Here is a 22216-nt window from a genome sequence, read left to right on the forward strand (position 1 = left end):
ATATAGGGTTATTATTCACAATAGGCCTAAAGCCTAACAACCGAATGCCCTTAATTAGTGGTAATATGTAGAAAGAAATATCATAAAGACCCCTAAAGCATGTTCTTCATCATGCTGAGCCATTCACCAGTGATGGAAAACCCTGCTCCAGTGAGGGAGGAAGAGTGTAGACCTGCGAAAGCATCACTAGTGTACCTGCAAAGTCAACACCAAATCACCATGATAAAAACCTTGATTTGTTTTGAAAATTACACGTGTCCATTACTATTATATTTATTAAAATATGTCAATTCAATCAGTAAAACCGTCCTGAATGGGTGGTAGTGACTAATATGCTACTAAAATGGTTAATTTTGCAGGTTTATTTATTTTGATCACTAATATTTTTTTTTTCTTTTCATTTTGATCATTTAATATAATAATAATGCTTTTATAAATCCTTTCAAATTAACACTCCATTTGTTTCACGAAAATAAAGCATTGCTAGAAATAATTTTTTTAAGGAAGTGTGTATTTTGCAAAGTAATTCAATTTTCTTATTATTAAGTTACATTAAATATAACCATTCCTGCAAATGTTTCTTTAAAAACAGAAAAAAACCCGCCCTTGAAGCTTGAACAAGAATTCTGACAGGCGAGTTTTGCCGAGCGACCTTGATTCAGCTCATCCCCTTATATAATAATATTCATACCAAACAACCCATCTGTTCTAAAGCAAAATATTCCAAAAAAAAAAAAAAAAGATTAAATACATAAGATCTAAATATATATATATAAATAAAGAAAGAAAGAAAACACGAAAGGAATTTGCTGGCTAAAAAAAACCAAAGAGTTTTTGGAGTTTGCTTTATAGAGAGAGTCGTTTTTATTTATTTATTTATTTATAGAGAGAGGAAGATGATGGCCAATGCATATGATTTTCTAACAGTGAAAGTTGATAATGTGTTATGAGTTATATTAAAAGGGATGGCAATGGGGAGTGGCAGGGATGATAGCCATGGATGAAATCCGCCCGCACACCGGAGAATACACTCTCCCTCCCCCTGTCTCCATGGAAGAAGAAGAAGAATTCCTGAAATTTCTGAGCATTCCTATGGTAAATTGGGGAGTTTTTGCCCCATTGCCATCCCTAAATTGGCCTACACGTTCTTCTGTTTCTGTCTTTTCTTCTCATTTTTTTAAAATTTTTGTTGGGACCTTTGAAAATTTGATATAGACATATATAGTCAGCTATCCAATTAAAATATATATATGAATATTTGGCATTTATTTTTGTATTATTTTATTGACTATCTTGGTTAAAAGTTAATTAAATTCATTTTTAAATCTGTTTGGTTGCACTTAAATATGACTTGTAACAAAAATTTAATTCACAAAAATATTTGACTTATAAAATTAAGAAGTAAAAGAGAATCACAAATAAACCCTTTGGACTTGTCTTATTACACACTTTTTGTCTCTTTTTTCTTTAATATTAACACTTTTAGTCCTTTATATTTGTATACTACTTAATAAAATAGTTCTTTTTCATTAATTCAAAATATTCAAAGTTAGTTAATGAGTTGCATTGTTAATTTTGTCAAGAAGTATAATGTTGTAGCTAATGTGCTACACAAAATAAAATAAAAAATAATTAGGGATGAGATTGGAAGATAACAATAATTTGAGTGAGAGATATATATAAAGAGAAAAGTGAATAAAGGCAAACATTAGGAGAGAGGCAGTTGGATAATTATTTACTAAAAATGTTTAAATAGTTACATTTCTAGAATGGTGATTCAGAAAGCACATTGAGATTCCGCATAGCTAAAAACCATTGATAAAATGGTGGCAACCCACTAATTCGATCAATCACTACAAAAGTTGACAACCATTGATTTTTTATTTCCCATTCTCACTTTAATGGGTACAATTTTAACTTTAAAACTTTTTAATTCACGATAGTTAACAACATGAGAATTATATAATAGAAATAATCATTCTCTTATATTTGACGGTAAATAAATTATGAATTATATAATAGATTCTCTCACATTTATTACGTGTAATTTAATTTCTAGCTTTCGTTTCAAAAAAATAATATTTTAATTTAAAATAAATAATTAAAGACAATATATACCGATTTATAATTGATATTATGATTTTTATGAAGTAAAATCACGAGTTTATCTTTCAAAATAATATCACGAAGTCTTCATCTATGAGAGGTGCTCATATCAAACTGACAAAAACTGCTGCCGACATCTTTTCTGGAAATTTCTCCATAGCAAATGAAGCTAACCAACCAAAATAATATTGTCATCTATAGGAAGTGAGGCCATGACCTCCATTAGTGGCTGCCTGCATATAATTAGAAAAGGAGACAACTTCCCTGTCTAGTTGCTTAGGGCTGGCCCCACCAAGCACCAAGGTCTCAACGAGTAACTTGAGTATGGAACCAGCAGCACCAAGCTCCATGACAAGCTGCATATGAACCAAAACAAAGTGCTTCTTGCTCTCCATTTTTCTAGCCTTTCAGGAATTAATCATATCATAATTGCAAAACTTATACCTGACAAAAAGATTGATAAATAAATGCTTTCGATTTTCTTCCATCACCATTGATTACAATTGTTATATTATAAGCAAGTTTGGATGCATTCCCAATTTCTTGTCTGTTTTGTCTTTAATAATTGAATGCAATTCTCATATGTCAAAATTAAACAAATATGATGCCGACTGGACCGAAAAAGTATTGGTACAATCGACATTAGTACTCTTACAAATTGTCAATTATAAAAAAACAAGGTATTAGGACAAAATTTAGAAACCTATAATGAAAATGATCATTCCCTAAAGAACAAAAAAAAAAAAAAAAAAAGTAAAGGAATAAAAGTTTTGAAACCTTTGGGATTCTTTTTAATCGTTTGCATCTGTCAACCATGAAATATTTATCCATTTCATAATTATCTCACACACTTTGTCACAGTTACTAACCCAACAAGCAAAACTTCCACTAATTTCATTGCCCAAATTAGAGTTTTCTATTATTTGTTTCTGAAGTAATAGACAGAAAACAACATACAGTACTTACAATACTTATCTAATTCAACTGAATAATTGTTATGTGCTACGCATATTTCTCAGCTATTTACTATACTTGTCAGCAATCTCTTCCATGCATAGGCAAAGCTCTTTAGGCTTTGAAAGCATCACCATATGACCAGCTTCCTTGATCACTTTCACTTCTTGAGGTGGGCTATTCTTGATCATGAATTGCTGAAATTCTTCCGTCATCACTTCATCTTCTTCACAAACTATAAAAGCCCGACAGACCGACCCGAATTTCACTTCTGTTAGCATAGAATTATTGGCAAAATCCTCATAAAATAACCCAGTTGGTCTTATCAGCATCTTAGCTAGTTCAAGATCCTGCAAACAGCCAATTACAACACATATAAATGGACCATGACATCACCAAAAAATTAATAATTAAATTGTACTGTTCAATTAAGGTAAAAGTGTTATTGATTTCTTGCCTCAGGTTTGCAGTACTGATACATCTTTATTTTCATGTATTCTGGACCAAAGATTGCTGAAGTTGGAGGATTTTCTATTCCTTTAGCAAACGTAAATTGGCAATCCATTGATGGCTCCGCTGAAGTTCTTTTGAAGTACTAATAGCAGAAAAAGGAAGAAATTAGAGTTACTATGAGTAAGTTTATATATATATACATATCAAGAGTGAGTGTTAATATTACTTCTTGTATGAGATTTCCTGGTGGAGAGCTGAAAGAAGGCATATAAGCTGAAACAAAAACTGCAACCAAAATTTTCTCAGGAAAGTTCTCCATGGCTAGAGAAATACATAGACCAGCATAGCTATGACCAACCAAAACAATTCTCGTATCCTGAGGAAGAGAAGCCATGAACTCCATTAAAGGCTGCGAGTAATCTGAAATGTATGTAATCTCATCAAGCCGCCTTGGGTCAATACCTGAAGCACCAAGGTCCAAGGCAGTCACATGGTGGCCGGCTAGTTTGAGCATAGTTACAAGCTTGTACCAGCACCATGCTCCATGGCAAGCTCCATGAACTAAAACGAAGTGTTTCCCACTTTCCATTTCGCTACCTTTTCTTATCTTACGATCAGGAACTAGCTTTCTATCGGTTTAAAAAGAAGGATTTCGGGTCCTGAAAGGATAATTAATGGTGCTTGTGATATATAGGGTCCATTCTTCTGCCAGTGCTAATGACTCGAGAAAAAGAATGGCTTATTACTATTAAAAAAAAACCGGAACTCTAAAATTTTTCTAAATTTTGCTAATCATTTTAAAGGTTTAAAAATTGGAAGATTTTTACCTATTTTGGAATATACATCACAACTAATAGGATAGTGACAGATGAATATTTTATATTTCGGTATTGGATATTTAAAATATACTTTATCATTTGAAACTAATAATTATATGTCAATTATCTAGTGATACATACCAAACCTAAATAAAAAAAATTGTCTAGAATTCGGCTGCTAAAATGCTGAGCTAGCAGAATTTATTAAATTAACAACAATAAGAAAGTTAAGAGTTTAAGTGAAACTTCATTACCAATTAATTCTGAATTTTTGATTTTTCTTTTTTAATTTGGTCTATTTCTAAAGAATTTTTAAACTTTAGTTACAAACTAAACTTTTATTTTATTCTTATTATTTGACTAAAATTCGACCGTTGCAACAATATAAGTTCACAGTAAGACTCATTAAAATAAATAACAATAAGAAATTGATGGTTGTAAGTTAATCATAGCGTTGCTGACTCATCAAAAAAATTTAAAATTCGTTTTTTTTATTAATATTGAAACTTATCATTTTGCATAAATTATTTGTTTGTCATTACATTTTTTATTATTTTATTTTGTGAAAAACTGTAAATTTCAATATAATGAAATGAATTTTTGAATTTTAGATGAACCCGTAATACTATGGCTTACTCATCACTTTTTTAGGCTTCATTTTTCTTCAATTTTAATTATTAACAACTTATTATTAATTATTATTATTATTATTATTATAAATAAGAAAAAAATATTGAAATGGCATCTTTTTATTGTTTAAGATAAATAAGAAATTAAAAAAAACATTTTATAAATATGTAAAGACCTTCTTATCCTTCCCATTCTACTTTCATTATATTACAAAAAGATTTAAATTCTTTATCTTCCTTCATTTTTCTCTTCATTTCCTTCCCAAGCAAAGGATAATTTCCACTCTAATTCTCTTCTCCTCCTCACGTGCTCTCCCAAACGACAAAATTGACTTCCATCCCATTTTCTTTCCCCTCTTTCTTCCTCTTATCTTTCCCCATTCCCAAACAAAAGGGTTCATATAAGTTTCAAAATCGCCTTGTCATCATGTTTGACACAGCTTGACAGAAAGTTCGAAAATGAGAGACATGAATTGCAATATCAAATATTCTGGAGTTAAAACATGGCAGGCAACATCACCCTTAGGATATGATCAGGGATCAGTTATATATGGTATTCATTCATTAGATTGTTCTCAGTGTAACATGTAGACGGCAATTCAAGCACCTCCAAGGATAAAGAAATGTGCAAAAGAAGAAGGATATTGACAAATATGACCCCGTTGAACATGCAGCTAGCAGTTGCTTTCTGAAGGATCAATCTTCCTTCGCCCTGTCACTTTCTGAAGGATCAACCTATATACAGGTTTCAAGACAATCATCATCAACAGAATATTATACCCTTTTGAACCTTTGAGCTGATGAAATAGTCCAGTCACCAACTGTTATAAATCAGCTAAGCATGGTTGGATGCCCTGTCTGTAGCATCCTCTTGATCATGTCCATCCCAAATGCAGAATCCGATGAACTGAGTAATGGCAGTACAATGTTAACTCAGCGGTCTAATCATGAGCTTTAGAGAAATTTCCTAAGAGAAAATAGCGACACAGCAATTTCTCATTAACAGAACAAGGGCATCAACTGCAGTCTAACTATCCTCGTATATTAAATGCAAATAGCACACAAACAGCACAGCTTGTTAGCTCAATAAAGCTGAAACAAATTGCCTATATCACAGGCTTAACTCATCTATGCGACAAGAGATTCCTTGTTAATCCAATATAAAGAGGCCGATAGATGGCTAGTGCAAATGTAAGTTATAGAATAGACATATTTCAACATCAATTAATAATTCACTAGTTCATGACACTTGTTAGTCTATGCCTCTTTCTTTTATCTTTTCCTAATAATGCTGAGAAGGTTATGGCCAAGGCTGGTCTGAATTACTGATAACCTAGGGTTCTATAATCATCTAAAAAATCAAACCAAACAAATTTTACACCAATAACCAAAATGCTTAAATAAAAGATCCAGTTAACTGCAGCTAATTTGTTATTAATTGTTTCACATGCACAGAGAAATCAAATGAATAATCCCTCGCTAAAAGAACATAAAGACATAGCAAAGAGTCTCAAAGAGAATGGTTCAAGGAAAAGCAGTTGACTTAATATTGCAGTGCACATTTCTTCATCAATTTGATTAATTCAGAGACAGCACGTTCGCAAGGGATGCTAGCGTGTAACCAACAAAATTAACTCAAACTGAACTAGCTCCTCAACAATTAGAGGGTTTCATTGCGAATGAAAAAAGGAGATGGCAATAATAAAGGCATGAAATAGAAGAGGTAGGAGGAGTGGGGTACTGAACCTTCAAACTGATCTTACAATAAATATTAAAGGTACTCCAACACTATAATATTGACAGCTATGGACCATGTTAGCACACATGATATCCATTTTACTAATTTCCAAACTTTCTCAGCATAGAGTGAACTAGAGCCTCAGTCATTCTATCACCAGAAAGAAAATTTACAAAACCATACTTATTTCGTTATGCCTCTCCTTGATGACCATAAAGTTGAAAAGCGAAGTTGAATGCGCAGATAGCACTTTAATACTCCCTCCACGTAAGCACTATTAATCTAAAAGAATTCTATGCCTCAGATAATGCGAGACTAACAGTATATAGAACTTCAAAGGCATAAGCAAAGATTCTTATAACAGTGGTTGATCTAATACCAATTCTTAAATACATGACAGGCTAATAAGCAGTATTGCATCAACAATCACCAACCTCATTTGATAGATATAAACTTTTCAACCAATATTGTTGCTCTGCCTTTAGATTTTAATTTCCTTTCTTCACCTATGATCAAAATTAGATGATATACACGCATCACTTTCCTGACACCATAAATTGAAGCTAAATCTACCTTGCAGTTACTTGTGCTAAAAGACTTTACAAACTAAGTAAATGGGACAAGCATAATGTTGATTTTTCACAAGCATATCTGTGACTGTATAAGCACAATATTGGCTATAGTATAACACAAAATCGTGGACACCAAGCTGCTCTTTACAAGAGACAAAGAACTTCAGAAATATTCCAAGAACAAAAGAACAGCAAACTTCAAGAAGGAATAGCAAACAATAGCTTCACCCAATGCAAATGTATAGCATAAACAAAATTAATATGCATCACAGGCAAGGAGAAAATGAAGATCTGACCTTGGAATGGTAATTTCATAGGGAAAATAGATGACGCCCTCAGATATGGGGGGAACATGGTCTTTTTTCTCATTCACAAATTTTATGATTTGGAACAAAACCTCACGAAGACCTGCTTCAAGTGCTGCTCTACGAGCACTCCTCTCCTCAGATGCACTCTCTGCAATCATGAGTAAAATTATGCATAAGAAAATGAAATATTAAGCTTCTTTCTCCTTTAGATGATTAATCATTCATCCAGTCAAGGTAAAAAGGTGTACCGCCAGGGTCAAGTACTACTTTAGAATGGTGGGACTTTCCAGAATGTGCTTTTGGTTGCTGAGTTACATTCAAATTGACATACCACTGCTCCCAGTATAGCCGCTCAATTTTATGAGTAAACCATGATGGCTGTTTGCTTTTCACTTCATAAAAGGATAAGCATATCTGTGCCATAACCCAGAAGTCAACAAACATATAAAATCATAAGAAGATACAATGCTAATTCACCAAAAAGAGATTGAATAATAGTATATAAATGGACCACTATTAGTCACGCTTAGGCACAAGAAGAAGTAAACTAAACACTTAATATCCGGTGTCGCTATGATACTTAATAATATCACTTTAATTGGAGTTGGCTGTATAGATGCTTTTCCACACACAGCATACAGCTAAAAGCCACTCCCACCATCATTAAATTCCAGTCCATGGAAATTTAAGAAAAAAAAAAAAGAAATATACAGGAACATTGGATAAAGCACAGTGCTAATAAGTAAAAATTCACATTGACTTTAAGGAAAAAACCTGGCTTTTCTTATTTGGATGTTTCTCAACCCAACTTATGAATTGCTCAATCTTCTCATCTATTTTCATTTCAACTTCACTATCCCCACATTGCACCTGCATGATTAGAAACACAAATGATGGTGACCAAAATGAGAAAATCAAAAGCTGACAATATCAGTTATCCCGCATACAATTTAACACTTCTACCAGTTATTCAATCTGAATGCAGCAATGGCATAGAAAAAAGCCACATGTTTCAACTTAATTAATAAGTACGAAAAGAAAATGAATAAACAAAAAAAAAAAAAAAAAAGAATAAGTGCCACATTTAGTTAGTCAAAAAATTTTCCACTCAAACAATATGGTAGAACAACAGTCTTTCCTCATAGAATACAGTTTCGCTGTACAAGGAACTTCACTTTGCTACTAGTTGAGATTTCAATATAATATGTATTTAGATGGGATATTCCCAGTTCTTCAATTAGTATTACAGGTTAGATAGATGATAGCAATTGGAGGATAATAACGAGCAATATACACAAAGGACGAGGAGAAATAACTCACATAAGTAATTTCAAAAAGTTCCAAATCAACGTCTTTAGGCCGAACAAGACCTAAAGCCCGATGAAAGACAATTGTATGTAATATACCTGCAACGAACCCGTTTCACCTCATCAATTTGTAAAGAAAACAAAAAGACACTATAATGAATATTAAGACAAAACAAAATATTTTAACATAACGAAATAATAAATCAGTAAAATACTGTAAACAAGTAGAAATTCTCCAAGCATTAATCTAGATTTTTATTAAATTTTGAAGATTTTGCAGTCATGAGTGGTTTGATAACACAATCTAAAACCACCAACCTTACAAAAATTACACAGTTTAGAGCAAGCAATTAAGCAAGCAGAAAGTAACTGTTAATATAAAATAACTTACAGTTTTGCCACTTCAAAATCCAAATTGGAGAAGTGAATCTATAAGAAGAAAAAAAGAAGTTTGATTGAGTCTTTCACTTACAGCGAAGAACTTCTCTTATTTCAAAGTGCTCCACTTCCTATACTCAAAAGAAGATTAAAAAAAAAGGTTCCAATTTAATATCTAATCCAGAGTGGAAAATTTAAAAGAAAAAAAAGAAAGCAATTGAAGATGGTGCTTTTGACAGTGATATTGATATTACCAGTTCTTTGAGTTGGCAGACTTCGCAGTTCATGATGATAAATATGTTGCTGTTGAGATAATTAAGGATATAAAAAAAAAAAAAGGAAATTGATTTATGGTTGTTGATATGCAAAAACAGAACCCTAACTGTAAAATCTGTAAGAGAAGCAAAGAGATGATAAATAGGAGTTTTGACTTGTGCCAGCGATGCTGCTTCTGATCCGACCGTGAAAATAGTTCAACCTAAACACAGACGGTTCTTTTCTCAGCACTGTTAAATAATAAAAGTAAAACAGTTAGGGGTTTTCTTTTCCTCTTCTTATTCTTGAAAACTTTGCGTTTAAGGTAGAAGAAGCCCGTTATCGGCCCATAAAATTTCTGTATATATATATAATATATAAGTTTGGAAGAATATCTTTTCACTTTGACGTTTAATAATTTTTTTTATTAATAAATTATAATTATAATTAAATATTAATTTTAACTTTAAAAATTAATATATTAATTATATTTTAATATTATATTTAATTAATAAATTAATTTTTTAATTAAATATTAATTTTAATTTTAAAAAATAACATCTTAAATTATTTTTCTGATATTATATTAATATAAAATTAATTCTTTAATTAAAATAGTAAAATTTTAATCTAAAAATAATACTATCAACAATATTGATACTAAAATTAATTATTAAATATTTTTAAATTATATTATTATATTAATAAAATTTTAAAAATTTTAAAAAATTAAAAATATATTTAAAAAAGTTAATTTACTATTTTTTAAAAATATTATAAATTAGTATTAAATATTAAATTTTTATTAAATTAAATCTATCAACTTGATTCTGCAATCGAAATAATAATAACAGTCGTTTAACGTATGAGTAAACAATCTATCAACTTGATTCTACAGACCTCTCCATAGTTTGCAGGCTTGTTGAATCCCTTTATGGACTTAAACAACAAGAAGTAAGCAAACAATGGAATATAAAGTTGATTAAAGCTTTATTATCTCAGGGCTTCCATCAAGCAGCTTTAGATTCTTCATTCTTCACTAAACAACAAGGTTCCTCGTTCATTACCTTACTATTCTATGTTGAGATGTAATTTTGGCCAGTGGTGACTTGAATCTGATATATACTGTCAAGACCCTTTTTCATGATTCACTCAAGATTAAGAATCTTGGTCAGCACGAGTTTTTCCTAGATTTGAGATGGCCAAGACTAAGGAAGGCATCAATCTCTGCCAAAGGAAGTAAACAACTTATTTGTTAGAAGACACTGGATTTCATAATTTTAAATCAATTTCTACTCTTATGATGTCTTCTCAGTCACTCCATCAAAATTCTAGCACTCTTCTTCTTGATATTACTCTTTACAGAAAGTTATTTGGAAAGCTCATCTACCTATGCAATACCATATCAGACATCAGTTTTGTTGTTAATCATTTATCTCAATTTCTTTCCAATACAACCGATGTTCATTTTCAAGCCTTGTACAGAATTCTTAAATATCTCAAAAAGCAATCCTGGTTATGGACTTTTCTTTCCAGCTACTTCTTCTTTTCAAATCAAGACGTATTTAAGTCTGATTAGACAGCTTATGTATGAACAAGAAGGCCAGTTTCTGTGTTTTATTAGATGATAGTTTGATTTCTTGAAAATCTAAAAAGCAACAAACTGTCTCAAGATCATCATCTAAGGTTGAATATAAGGCCCTTGTTGGTGTCACTTGTTCAATACATTGGATTCTTTATTTGTTAAAGGATTAAAGATTGATTATTCATCTCCAACACTTGTTTTTTCGTGACAATTTAATCTGTTGTGCATATTACTAAGAATTCTGTGTTTCATGAGTGTACGAAACACATAGAAATTTGATTATCATTTAGTGAGAGACAAGCTTCAAGCTGGATTAATTTCTCTTGTTATCTGTTTCTTCATCTCATGAGCTTGTTGATAGTTTAACAAAGCCCTTATCTCCAGCTTTGTTTCAGACTTCTATTTCCAAGCTAGGCATACATAATATACATACTGCGGCTTGAGGGGGCTATTGGAAGATATTTATTCTTAGTCAAAAGTCAAAGATTCTTTTGTAGTTTGTTTGTTAGTTTCTGTTATAGCTCTTTCTCTCTCCTTTCTGTTTTAGTGCCTTTGTATATATAAAAGCACTAATTACTCGTTATTATGTAATATTGAAAGTATTTCATGTTTAATCATTTTCCCATTTATATATCCATAATCAAGCTTATTAACGTAATCAAATGTTTCTTTTTTGGTTATGCTACATTAATGTGTTACATGAATAGTATGATGACCTCCTATAGTGCTAGTGCAGGTGATGAAACTAATTAGAGGTGTTCTGACTTGTCCGAAGAACGACCAGAGCCGACCCTTAAGATATCAAGCCGGTTCCAATTCTTAATGGGTCAAACTACGATTTTGATTTTGCCAGATTTTCTACAGGTGCGGCCCGTGGTCATTAGATCATCATCAAAAGGGCAAAACAACCTTAAAATGTGAGATGCAAGTAGAATGATGTCATAGAAATTAAAGCATAAGTGGACAAGAGATCACAATTTTACATCAGTTAAGACAGCGACCAAACCCACATTTACACTAGTCAATTTCCTAATACGACAACATACCAAATTGTTAATGTCGGTAATCATCTTATTTTGGTTTACTCAAATGGGCCCTCTCCAGATGACTTTTATATATATATATATATATATATATTTTATCAAATTTATTTAACTGGACTTTCTGCCCTCTGAATTCTTTCCCCATCTCTATTTCGGATGATTATGCATGTACCTTCTCTGGCTTTTTAGTGAAATTTCTCTTTTGAAAAAAAAATTAAAAGAATGAATGGATCGTTCTGATATTTTATTTGATTTAGCTAATATTTTATAATAAAAAATTATTTGATTGAGATTTATTAAAAATATATTATTTTAAAAAATATATATGAAAAGATAAAATATAAATAATAAAACTAAAAATATATTTTAATATTATATAATATATTAAATTACTAATATATAATTTATTTTTTATTTTACTAAAATTTAATTTAATTTAATTATAATTAATTCTATAAATTTATAAAATTTAAAATTAATTTCCATTGCAATCAAAATAATAAATTTTAATTTTATAAATTTAAATCAAACTTCTTTGTATATATATCTGCAAATACAATGTTACTTGTATATATCTGGGGAGTCAAGTTCTTTTTTTTTCCTTTTCTGCTAATCATTCTTTGGGATGGTCATCATACAGTAGTTATGAGTGTGATGTTGGATAAATGGAAGGTCTAAATACACATATTACTTCATTTGTATACCTGTTGTGCACGGTGCGTATGCTGGCCTGTCAGACTTGATTCTAAAGCAAAATCATTGTCCATTTGCAGATTGATTTTCTGAGTGATCTTTGCTATAAACCTGTTACAACCTTCATTAGTGTATATATAATGTATATTTGATAATCATATATACTAATAATGTCTTGTTTTTACTATTACTGATTGAGACGGTTGGACCGAATTACATCGTGTAAACTATACAAGAAAAAAAGTCAAATTAACTCCTATATATAATTATATGAACCGTATTATGTAATCATGATTAAGATTGATGGATGGAGATAACTCCTTTTCAAGAAGCCAACAATTAGGGGATGGATTGTTGGGTGTAAATTAGTCGATTTGAACTACTCTACATCAGTCAAATCAATCTTTGCCATTGATAAGGGGAAGTGTTGAATGGTAGTGATTTTTGCAAAATGTAACAATACAAATTATACTTCATTTAAAATATTTTATAAAATTATAATTAATTTAAAATTATTATCGCAACACCAACTTAAATTAAGTAAACAAAATTAATAAAAAATTACGATCTAAATGATTTTATAAAATGTACAAATCCCTTAAGAATAATCTCTTAAAATTTAAATTCAAATCTTTATAGTGTGTGGCATTAATTTGCTATCTTATAAATGTTTGTCATGGTTATCTTCATGTATTATCTCATATGGCAGAGATAAAATAGAAACGATAGTGACCTGCACATACTTTAAGGTTCCGACAAGGAGACCCCTCGCTTTTATTACATTTAGATTCTGATCTTATTTATTTTTGTTCACTGATATAATGAAATGTAACTTAAATTTCTCTGTAATGTTGCCAGTTCCATTTTACTATAACTCCACAGATTCTACACCATAGCCAAAAATCCCTTCTTTTTCCAGGTATCATACGACTTTCTTCTTATTCTCCTACTCGATTATTCTCAATATCAGAAACCTTTTGTCATTTCCTACTTGAATATATGAGTTTTAGGGGTTTTGCATTAGATATTGCTTCATGTGGCTGCATTTGAGTAGAGACTTTAGGTGCACGTAAACTATACCCAACATTTTCTTTTACGAAAGAATAAATATAGAGAATGTTTCTCCCAGACATTAATATTATACATATGGAAATGAATTCATTTTAAAAAAAAAAAAATGTTCTCCTAGACATTATGCATGTAGAAATCAATTCATTTAAAAAAATTTATATTCGATAGCATATAAATAAGGTAGTAAAAATATCTTTTAGCTTAATTAAAATATCGAGTTCGAATTTTAAGCATGCAGCTGTATTAAAACTCTTAAGATAGTGTATTGTCACTCATAAAAATTATGTCCGACATGCTTTAGATTAAATCTAAATATATATTAGACCAAATAATGTAAGACTTATTTACTGTTGGGTGTTATAGATTTCTAGTTTTCGTGGTATTATATTAATATTTGACGTGATTTCTAACTCAATTATTTTAATTGTTATTAACTAGTTGTCTGTCTGTACATTATGCAGATATTATTATTATTTTAATATAAATAATCTTAATTTATAAAATTTAAACTAAATTTTTATTTAGTTTTTTATATATTTCAAATTTAACTAATATACATTTAGTAATATTTCAATGAAAGTTACAAATGATTAGATGTTATATAAGATCCATAAAACTTTACTAATTTATTAATTAGTATAGTAATTATATTCACATAATTAGTATTACAAATATAACAAAATAATATTTTAAAATTAATAATTATTATTTAATTAAGAAAATAATATATTGGTGAATATGTTATTTTTTGCATTATTTAAGTAGAATAATAACATATTAGTTGTTGTATTAATATAATAATTCAAAGTAAAATATAATAATATAAAAAATTGAATAGCTTCATGACTACGTATTATAAATAACTACACGTGTAAAAAAATTATGTCAATAAAAATATATGTGTATTCTACTCGTTTCTCTCGAGTAGACTAATCATCCATGACAGAACTAAAAGATATACCGCATTTTTTCTCTTATCGCCATGACTCGATCAACCTCAAGTAATAAAATGGAAGCTTGTTTCAGATTATAGTTAATGAACCAGCAGTTTATCACTTTTACTTCTTTTAAAACATATATGTTTTGATTAATTAATCACATCTCCATGTTGCAAATCTCCGATATAATTAATGTTTGGGATCTTCAAAGTAGATCAATGTCTCACTACAATGCTTTACTCACATGCATGGAAACTGAAGTCGAAACACAATAAAATATAGACATGAAATAGGCTTTTATTCTAATGCGGAAGAAGCCTGCACCAAAATACAAACTCCCATAGAGAACCAAATCTAGTCTTGGTAACAGAAATTTTGAATTAGCATGTTCTTGACATGTCAGTAAGAAAATTCTTTCTGAAAGAAACGAGTTGATTATCATCACTACTCAAAATACCTTTTGTAAGTTCCACCTCTTCCAATAAGAAACAACCCACATGCCAACTTTGTCCAGAGACATTATCTGTGTATTAATCCTGCAGGAAGGATCTTGTCCATGTTATAGCTTTTGTCAGGGTTTGAAACTCTTCATTGGAATTCCCAATTGTGGGTGACCTGACCTATCCTGCTGTATTGCCTCAAGGTGTGGTTGTGGTGGGGGACCCCTACTCCTCCCTTTCCCTTAGCTAGGGTTAAGAACCATCCATCTTTCTCCTTTCAAATTGTACCTATTACTTCACTTGTTGAATTGAATGAAGAAAAGCTTTCTTGCTTACTTGCAAAAATACAAAAATGTCCTACTTATATGACAACCATGGTTTTTGAAAACGTGATCCGAGGATTCCTAAAGAGAATATATCTATCTATATATATATATATAAACCAAACAAACTAAACGCTCCTTGATGCTTATACTAGTTGTAGTTTACCTTATTGGAAATTTGAACAAGACCATGTGAACAAAAGAAAACTTGAATGTGAACAAAAGGGACATCCTTGCTGTTTTCTGAATGATTGATATGGACAGTAATGGTCTACAATTTAGGGAGAGACTAGTTATATGGTTATAGTGCAACCCACTTACAATACAAACTATGGTCCACGCTTATAATTGTACAAATTATTTTTAATGGAAAGATTTTTCCAAGTTAACAAAATCATGGTGGGTTAGAACAAACTAAAGACATTAATTAGCTAGCTTGTGTAAATTCTAATATGGAAATACAATCAACATTAATTGCTCTAACTCTAATTTCAATTGATCAATTGACGAGTCTAGGCAGATAGTGCGTAGGAATACATTGTTGAGAATAAAAAGGAAAAAAGAAAACTCATGCATTGGTTATTTTTCTAAAGACTGTAGTGCATAGGAGTATACAAAGGAGAGAGATAGAGAAAGATCGATCTTCTATTTTGAATGGAAAGAGAGAGAGAGAGAGAGAGAGCAGTCAAGCAGCAAAAAAGAAAAGGGAACCGTACCAAATGCATTATTGAAAATAATTCAAGAGGAACAAAGGAAGGTAACCATTCCACTAGTGAAAAAAGAAAGAGGAATACATGCAGGTGAGAAGCCCTAGAAAAAGCAGCATTGCCGCAAAAGGAGAAACATGGAGAGGACCCATATAGAATGTGGGATTTGTATCATGCATTGCATTGCATGGTTTGTCATATCATTTCATTCCCATCCATATCACATTATTATTATGATCCATATTCTTTACAATTTCTCTACATAATTTAATCCTCTTTTTTTACATTCTACTTTTATATATATATATATATATATATATATATATATATATATATATATATATAGTACATACATATGCTTTTTAGGATTTGTCAATTGAATTCATATGCCTTTATATATATATATATATATATATAGTACATACATATGCTTTTTAGGATTTGTCAATTGAATTCATATGCCTTTTCATTCTTTTTAGTTAATCAGAATATAACCACATATATTTGATAATTGAATACATTAAATTAGAAATGCTAAATAGATAGTGATCAGGAGTTTAGTAAAGCACTATCTTTTTTTTTTTAACATAAATAAATACTTAAATTATATAGATATATAAATCTTTTTTATGAACTTTTTGACCATACTTTTATTTTTTTAGATTAAAAAAGAAATATTAGTGAGAAAAAAAATACAATTAGTGTTTTTTCTTATCTAATATGAAAAGCTAAGAGTGCCAAAATTTGATATTTTAATTGAACTTAAAGAAATTTTTGCTATTTTATCTAGCCTGTTTTTAGTCATAATAAATAATTTTAAAATAAAAATAAAAATAAATATGAACTGATCAAAATTATTATTTTTTTGATAATACAAAATTATATCCGCGTGACGTAACCGAATCATTCTTTTAGAATAAAACTTAATCACTAAATAGTAAAATTTTGAAGAAATGAACTCACTTGAAAATTTCTATTTAATTTTTCTTATAACTTTTAATTCATCACTTATTTTCTATGTATTAACACTTGAGGTGTTGTGGTGAGTCAATCTGTTTCATATATTTTGTCACAGAAACAAAATACAATTTTTCACCTTTACATAACTGTACACAGCACTCCTACACAAATAATTGAACCGTTATATATTATAAGAATTCTGGGAAAACAAAATTAATATCGCGGGAAATGGAAAAGCAAAATGACAGTGACGTACCAATAGGGCCCGAACATCGAGGGACGGCGACTAGATTGGACAGTCCTGCCCGTTAAGGAAAATGCCGATAAGCTCATGTCGTTTTCTGCTGCCCGTCCGAATCAGAAAAAGTTTATCGGTCTCAAGATAAGTCTCGCGTTCCGGACGGCACGCGCGGTCAGGGTACGTATCGTATTACTATTTATTATTATTATTATTATATATTCTTTTTACTACAAATATTACAGTGGACAATTGTTTTCGGAATACAGAAAAAATGAAGAAAGCGGAACTGTATCTTTATCTGCAAAAACAAAAGAAAACAAAAACATGGGGTTTTCTTTTCTTTATGCACCCACACTTCCTTCTTCTTCTTCTTCTTCTTCTTCTTCTTTCTGTTTCTTTTTGTGTTTCTGCTGCTTTCTGGGCGATTCCATGTGATGTAGCTTTCAACTTTCTTTGCTAATTGCTTTGCTTGCTGCCATTTCCTTTTTCTTTCCTGTTTTAAAAACACTGTAATTTGTGGGTTTATATTTTATATATAATTTGAGGCTCTCAGTTTCGTACAAGTGGTTCTGGAAAGGTACACCCAATATAGAGACATTACCAACAGCCCACTTCACAAAAGCATCTTCATTAAAGTTATGCTTTTCTTTTTTAATCATAATTTCCAATTTAAGCTCTATTCATGGATTGGCAATATTGTCAATAAATAGTATAGATCAGCATTTGCGATGACAGTTTAATAAAACATTGGCACGCAGGAAAGTGAGTAGTCAGTGGATGGTTAATTTTTTGAAACTTTTTTATAGAAATTATTATTATTATTATTATTAATAAATAGTTAGTGTATAATTATGTTTACCTCCATATATTATTTTTTTTATATCAAATGCTAACATGAAATAATCTTTCAATTAATGAAACCTATAATCTACATTCTTATTTTTTTTTTATAAAATATAATTGTTGTATTATGTGTGGAATATTAATTAATATAAAAAAGAGATACATAAATGGAATATTTGTACTGCAAATTAAATCCCCTCCATTTTCGCATAAAAGCTAATTCCGCTGTCCAATGGTGATCGGACAGGTCCAGAAAAGCAAATTGAATAGTTATCGGAAGGCTCCCCCTCAACCAAAACTTAGACTCTATTATTTAATCAATGATCAATTCAAAGATTCTGATAGATTTGGCCCCCTCCTTATTTATAATTCTCAAGCTATCTTTAGTTCTTTACTTTATAATTTTGTTAATGTTAAAGCTGCAAGTTTAGGTGTGTCATTGAGATATTTGAATGGAATAAGAGTAATAATTTAGCAAAAACTTGGTCATTCTTATTTTGCATACCCTAAATTTAACATACATACACAGCCACATAATTTATAATGCTTCAAATAGCTATAATAATTTCAATCTATATATCTAAGAATTCTAGGTTTTGCTAGAGGAGGTCATTTCTATTTATATCCTCCTATCTTTCATTCTAAGATACTCATCCAACAACCCACCTATCAAGAATGAAAGAAAAAAGATTTTTTTTTTTAAAAAAAAATACCCTCATCCAACAAACTAACCTACTCATATTCATTACATAACTAAATAAAAATAAAAATAAAAATAAAAGAAATTAAACTACGTTCGTGGGCACCTTTTTCATGAAATTTGTTTGAAATGAGAGTTTCGTTTCCAAGTTCTTGATGAATGTGAAAGATAAAAGAGAGAATGTAAAATGAGAATGAAAAAAATGCATTATTCTATTTTAATAATGTAGACAAAACATAGTTTTACTGTAATTTTATTTTTTTTAAACTCATATATTGGATACTTCACAGGATAATTGATTAATTAGTTGATTCAGGCACTCATTTCGGGTCAATAAGATCTTATGAGGTAATTCATGAGGGGAGGATAAAAAGAATAATTGAACATTAGCTAGCGAGCAGACCAGATTATCTTGTAATACAAGTGATAAGATTTAGTTAGTTCTTCATAATAATCACTAATTTTGATTTGAAGATAGTGATTGACAAATGGTTCCACAATTATCAAACATGTAGACCCCTCTCCTTTCCCTATCTCCCAACATCAACTTCTTTCCTTTTCTCCATTTTTTCTTTCTTATATATTCTTCTGTCTCTTTTCTTCACTTTAATTTCCCATTTGCACGGTTGAACAAGGTTTCTAATTACGTACTCTTCATACCCACAAACTCACATGATGAGGGTATCCGATTCACGCTGTTATAAATAAATGTTTTTATCTGTGTGGTTGAATATATTTTCTTGTCAATTCTTGCTTTTAGACAGGAACCCTTTTTTTGGAGATAAGGGAGTGCATCAAATCGATTTGCTATTTGTCTTGTGTGCCTGTAATTAGGTGGAACAGTGTAAGATTCTAATTAAACTAATGCATTAAGCATGTTCCTTTCAGTCTCAAGTAGTAGTCTTCCTATTGTGCAAAGTCCCCTTTTCACGAAACTTCCTTGTGAAATTCCTCTGAAGTGTGAACCCACATAGGCAATAAGGCAGTCAAAATCAATACTTGTCTGGTACACATTTACGGATCTTCCAAGGATCATAAGAGAGTCTACAATAAAAGGGAATTCTTTTTTTTTTTTTGTTATCGACTACACAATTGTGATTTAGTTTACGTCTAGTTGATATATGTTGGTGTTAGGTAGAAAAATAAAAATAAAAAAATACAATTATGATGATGATTTACACAAACCAACAACCCAAAATATGTTTCACATCCCAGCCGCCTCCTCCTTTTGGTCATTGTGGTAGGATTTAAATCTAATCAGTCATGTTTTGTGATGCAATTCCATATGCCACTAGGATGTATCACGATAAGCTTTAAGGTTGTTGAGGCCATTGAATTGAATAGATAATTCCCTATGTATGTACTTATTTTATAATGTATAAAGTTACAAGTTTAGATGTAATATTTCAAAATCAAATGATAGAACTTTGGCTCCCGGTAACTTGAGATATTATCTATTTTTGCCCCTAAAAGCCATTGAATTCAATACATAATTTACTAGATAAATACTTATTTTAAAATACAGAAAGTTACAAATTTAGTCTTAGTAGTTAAATACATATTATAAAATATATATTTTGCTTTGACTCCCAATAACTTTAAATATTATCCACTTTAGCCTCCAAAGGCTATTGAGTTAAATAGATAATTTACTAGTTAAATATTTATTTTATAATACATGATTACAAGTTAAATCATATGAGATATTATATGCTATGACCCTAACTAATCTTTATTATTATTTTGTCCTCTTGACAGATTCGAAAACATCCAACATTATTTACCTTAAGATTTCTTTGAATCCTTTACATATATACTATTAATTGTTATATACCCGATTCAATGTATAATTTAATTTATTCATATATTTCGTATATATTTTAGAAATTTGTCATATTAAAGCTTGTCAAAAGTTACTTTTTATTTAAATATCCTATTCTTGTTTTGGCATCTATATCACATCTTTTTCGTACTACTTCTTTGTGTCTGGTTATCATATTAGATGTCTGTAAATCTATTCATCAATCTCTTAAAAAATTTTAACATATCAAAATTTAAAACTCATTTTTACATGACTGAACTTTGACTATGATTTGATTTAATTACCTTCGCGGATGAATATAGTGCCACTCATATATGCAACTGTGTGAAAATCATTTCTTGACCGAATAGGTGTACGGCTCTCATATGCTAATTAGGTTACTAAGTAATTAATTAACATAAAAGAATGGTGGGATTAAGGAAAGCTCTAGATTGAAATCCAGATACCACATATGAATAATTATGCACGTGTGAATCATTAGCTTTGGATTTAAAATGACTCAATGTGTAGCACACACACACGATGATTATCATATCCTGATTCTTGCTAGCTAGCTACAGTGTGTGTGGGGAAGGCTAAATTCAAGCCATAAGTCTCGGCCAGTTGCTTTATAGTTGAGGGTGGGGACATTAGCTTTTACACGTATCTCCATGTGATTAGTCCTCTGCTTGGACTCGTAATGATGATTCTTCAACAGCATCTTCAGCAAGAAAAAACAAAGCTCCCAACAAAGATTATTCTTTTAGAAAACTTGATTACTATAATCATTATAATTTCTCTTCTCTTTTTAATTCACTCCCACTTTTGGACTATGATTTTATATATAGTGCCAACCCAAATTATATGTAGTCATAATGCGACACCACTAGAAATTAACAGCCCTTTTCTTATATTTGATTAGAAGCCAATCTAATCTAATTACAAAAACACTCACATGATCTTCCCATAGAAGAAATTGGCACTCTTTTTTTTTTTGGCTTTTGGGTTATTGGATGAATAAAGGACTCATCTAATTAATTGGGTTTATCTCATTTTGAACCTAGACAGCTAATCATAAATTGGATATATGGAATCAGTTCAAATTGCTTAGATGAGAAGATATATATGAAGTGCATCATGAGCTTGAAACTAAGATTTACCATATAAGTTTGGCTATGAAATAAAGTAAATTTTGGGATGAGAATACCCAGATGATTGAGAAAAGGAAAATCTCAAATGGTTAATATTTCTTGATGGACTGTTATTGGAATCATTAGGGTGATAATAGTCTTGTCAAAATTTTATTTTCATGAGAGAAAGTATACCAATCAGAAGGGCATAGTTGAGATTAAG

The 22216-nt window shown here is 30.3% G+C and overlaps 2 protein-coding genes across 5 annotated transcripts; both read right to left on the minus strand.

Moving 5' to 3' along the window:
* Positions 1-2998: 2998 nt before the first annotated feature.
* On the minus strand, positions 2999-4222 carry LOC8267258 (methylesterase 10). Its single transcript, XM_002522296.3, has 3 exons — positions 3740-4222; positions 3518-3655; positions 2999-3410 (listed from the first exon to the last, which is right to left on the minus strand). Exons 1-3 carry the CDS (start codon positions 4100-4102, stop codon positions 3126-3128), a joined length of 786 nt encoding a protein of 261 aa, XP_002522342.2. The 5' UTR covers positions 4103-4222; the 3' UTR covers positions 2999-3125.
* Positions 4223-5412: 1190 nt separating this feature from the next.
* LOC8267257 (autophagy-related protein 101) lies at positions 5413-9795 on the minus strand. 4 transcript variants are annotated; one of them, XR_007216752.1, is made up of 8 exons: positions 9518-9795; positions 9358-9394; positions 8899-8984; positions 8353-8448; positions 7827-7992; positions 7567-7726; positions 7133-7204; positions 5730-5927 (listed from the first exon to the last, which is right to left on the minus strand). XR_007216752.1 is itself a non-coding variant. In XM_002522295.4 (7 exons), the coding sequence occupies exons 1-7, from the start codon at positions 9548-9550 to the stop codon at positions 5792-5794; spliced, it is 654 nt and encodes a 217-aa protein (XP_002522341.2). In that variant the 5' UTR covers positions 9551-9794; the 3' UTR covers positions 5413-5791. The 4 variants fall into 4 exon arrangements, 3 of the variants coding, with proteins under 3 accessions (XP_002522341.2, XP_015576767.1, XP_025013720.1); XM_002522295.4 differs by lacking the exon at positions 7133-7204 and having other exon boundaries at positions 5413-5867; positions 9518-9794; XM_015721281.3 differs by lacking the exon at positions 7133-7204 and having other exon boundaries at positions 5713-5927.
* Between the last annotated feature and the right edge of the window lie 12421 nt (positions 9796-22216).

Source organism: Ricinus communis, chromosome 7, assembly GCF_019578655.1.
Source record: "Ricinus communis isolate WT05 ecotype wild-type chromosome 7, ASM1957865v1, whole genome shotgun sequence".
NCBI classification, from domain to species: domain Eukaryota; kingdom Viridiplantae; phylum Streptophyta; class Magnoliopsida; order Malpighiales; family Euphorbiaceae; genus Ricinus; species Ricinus communis.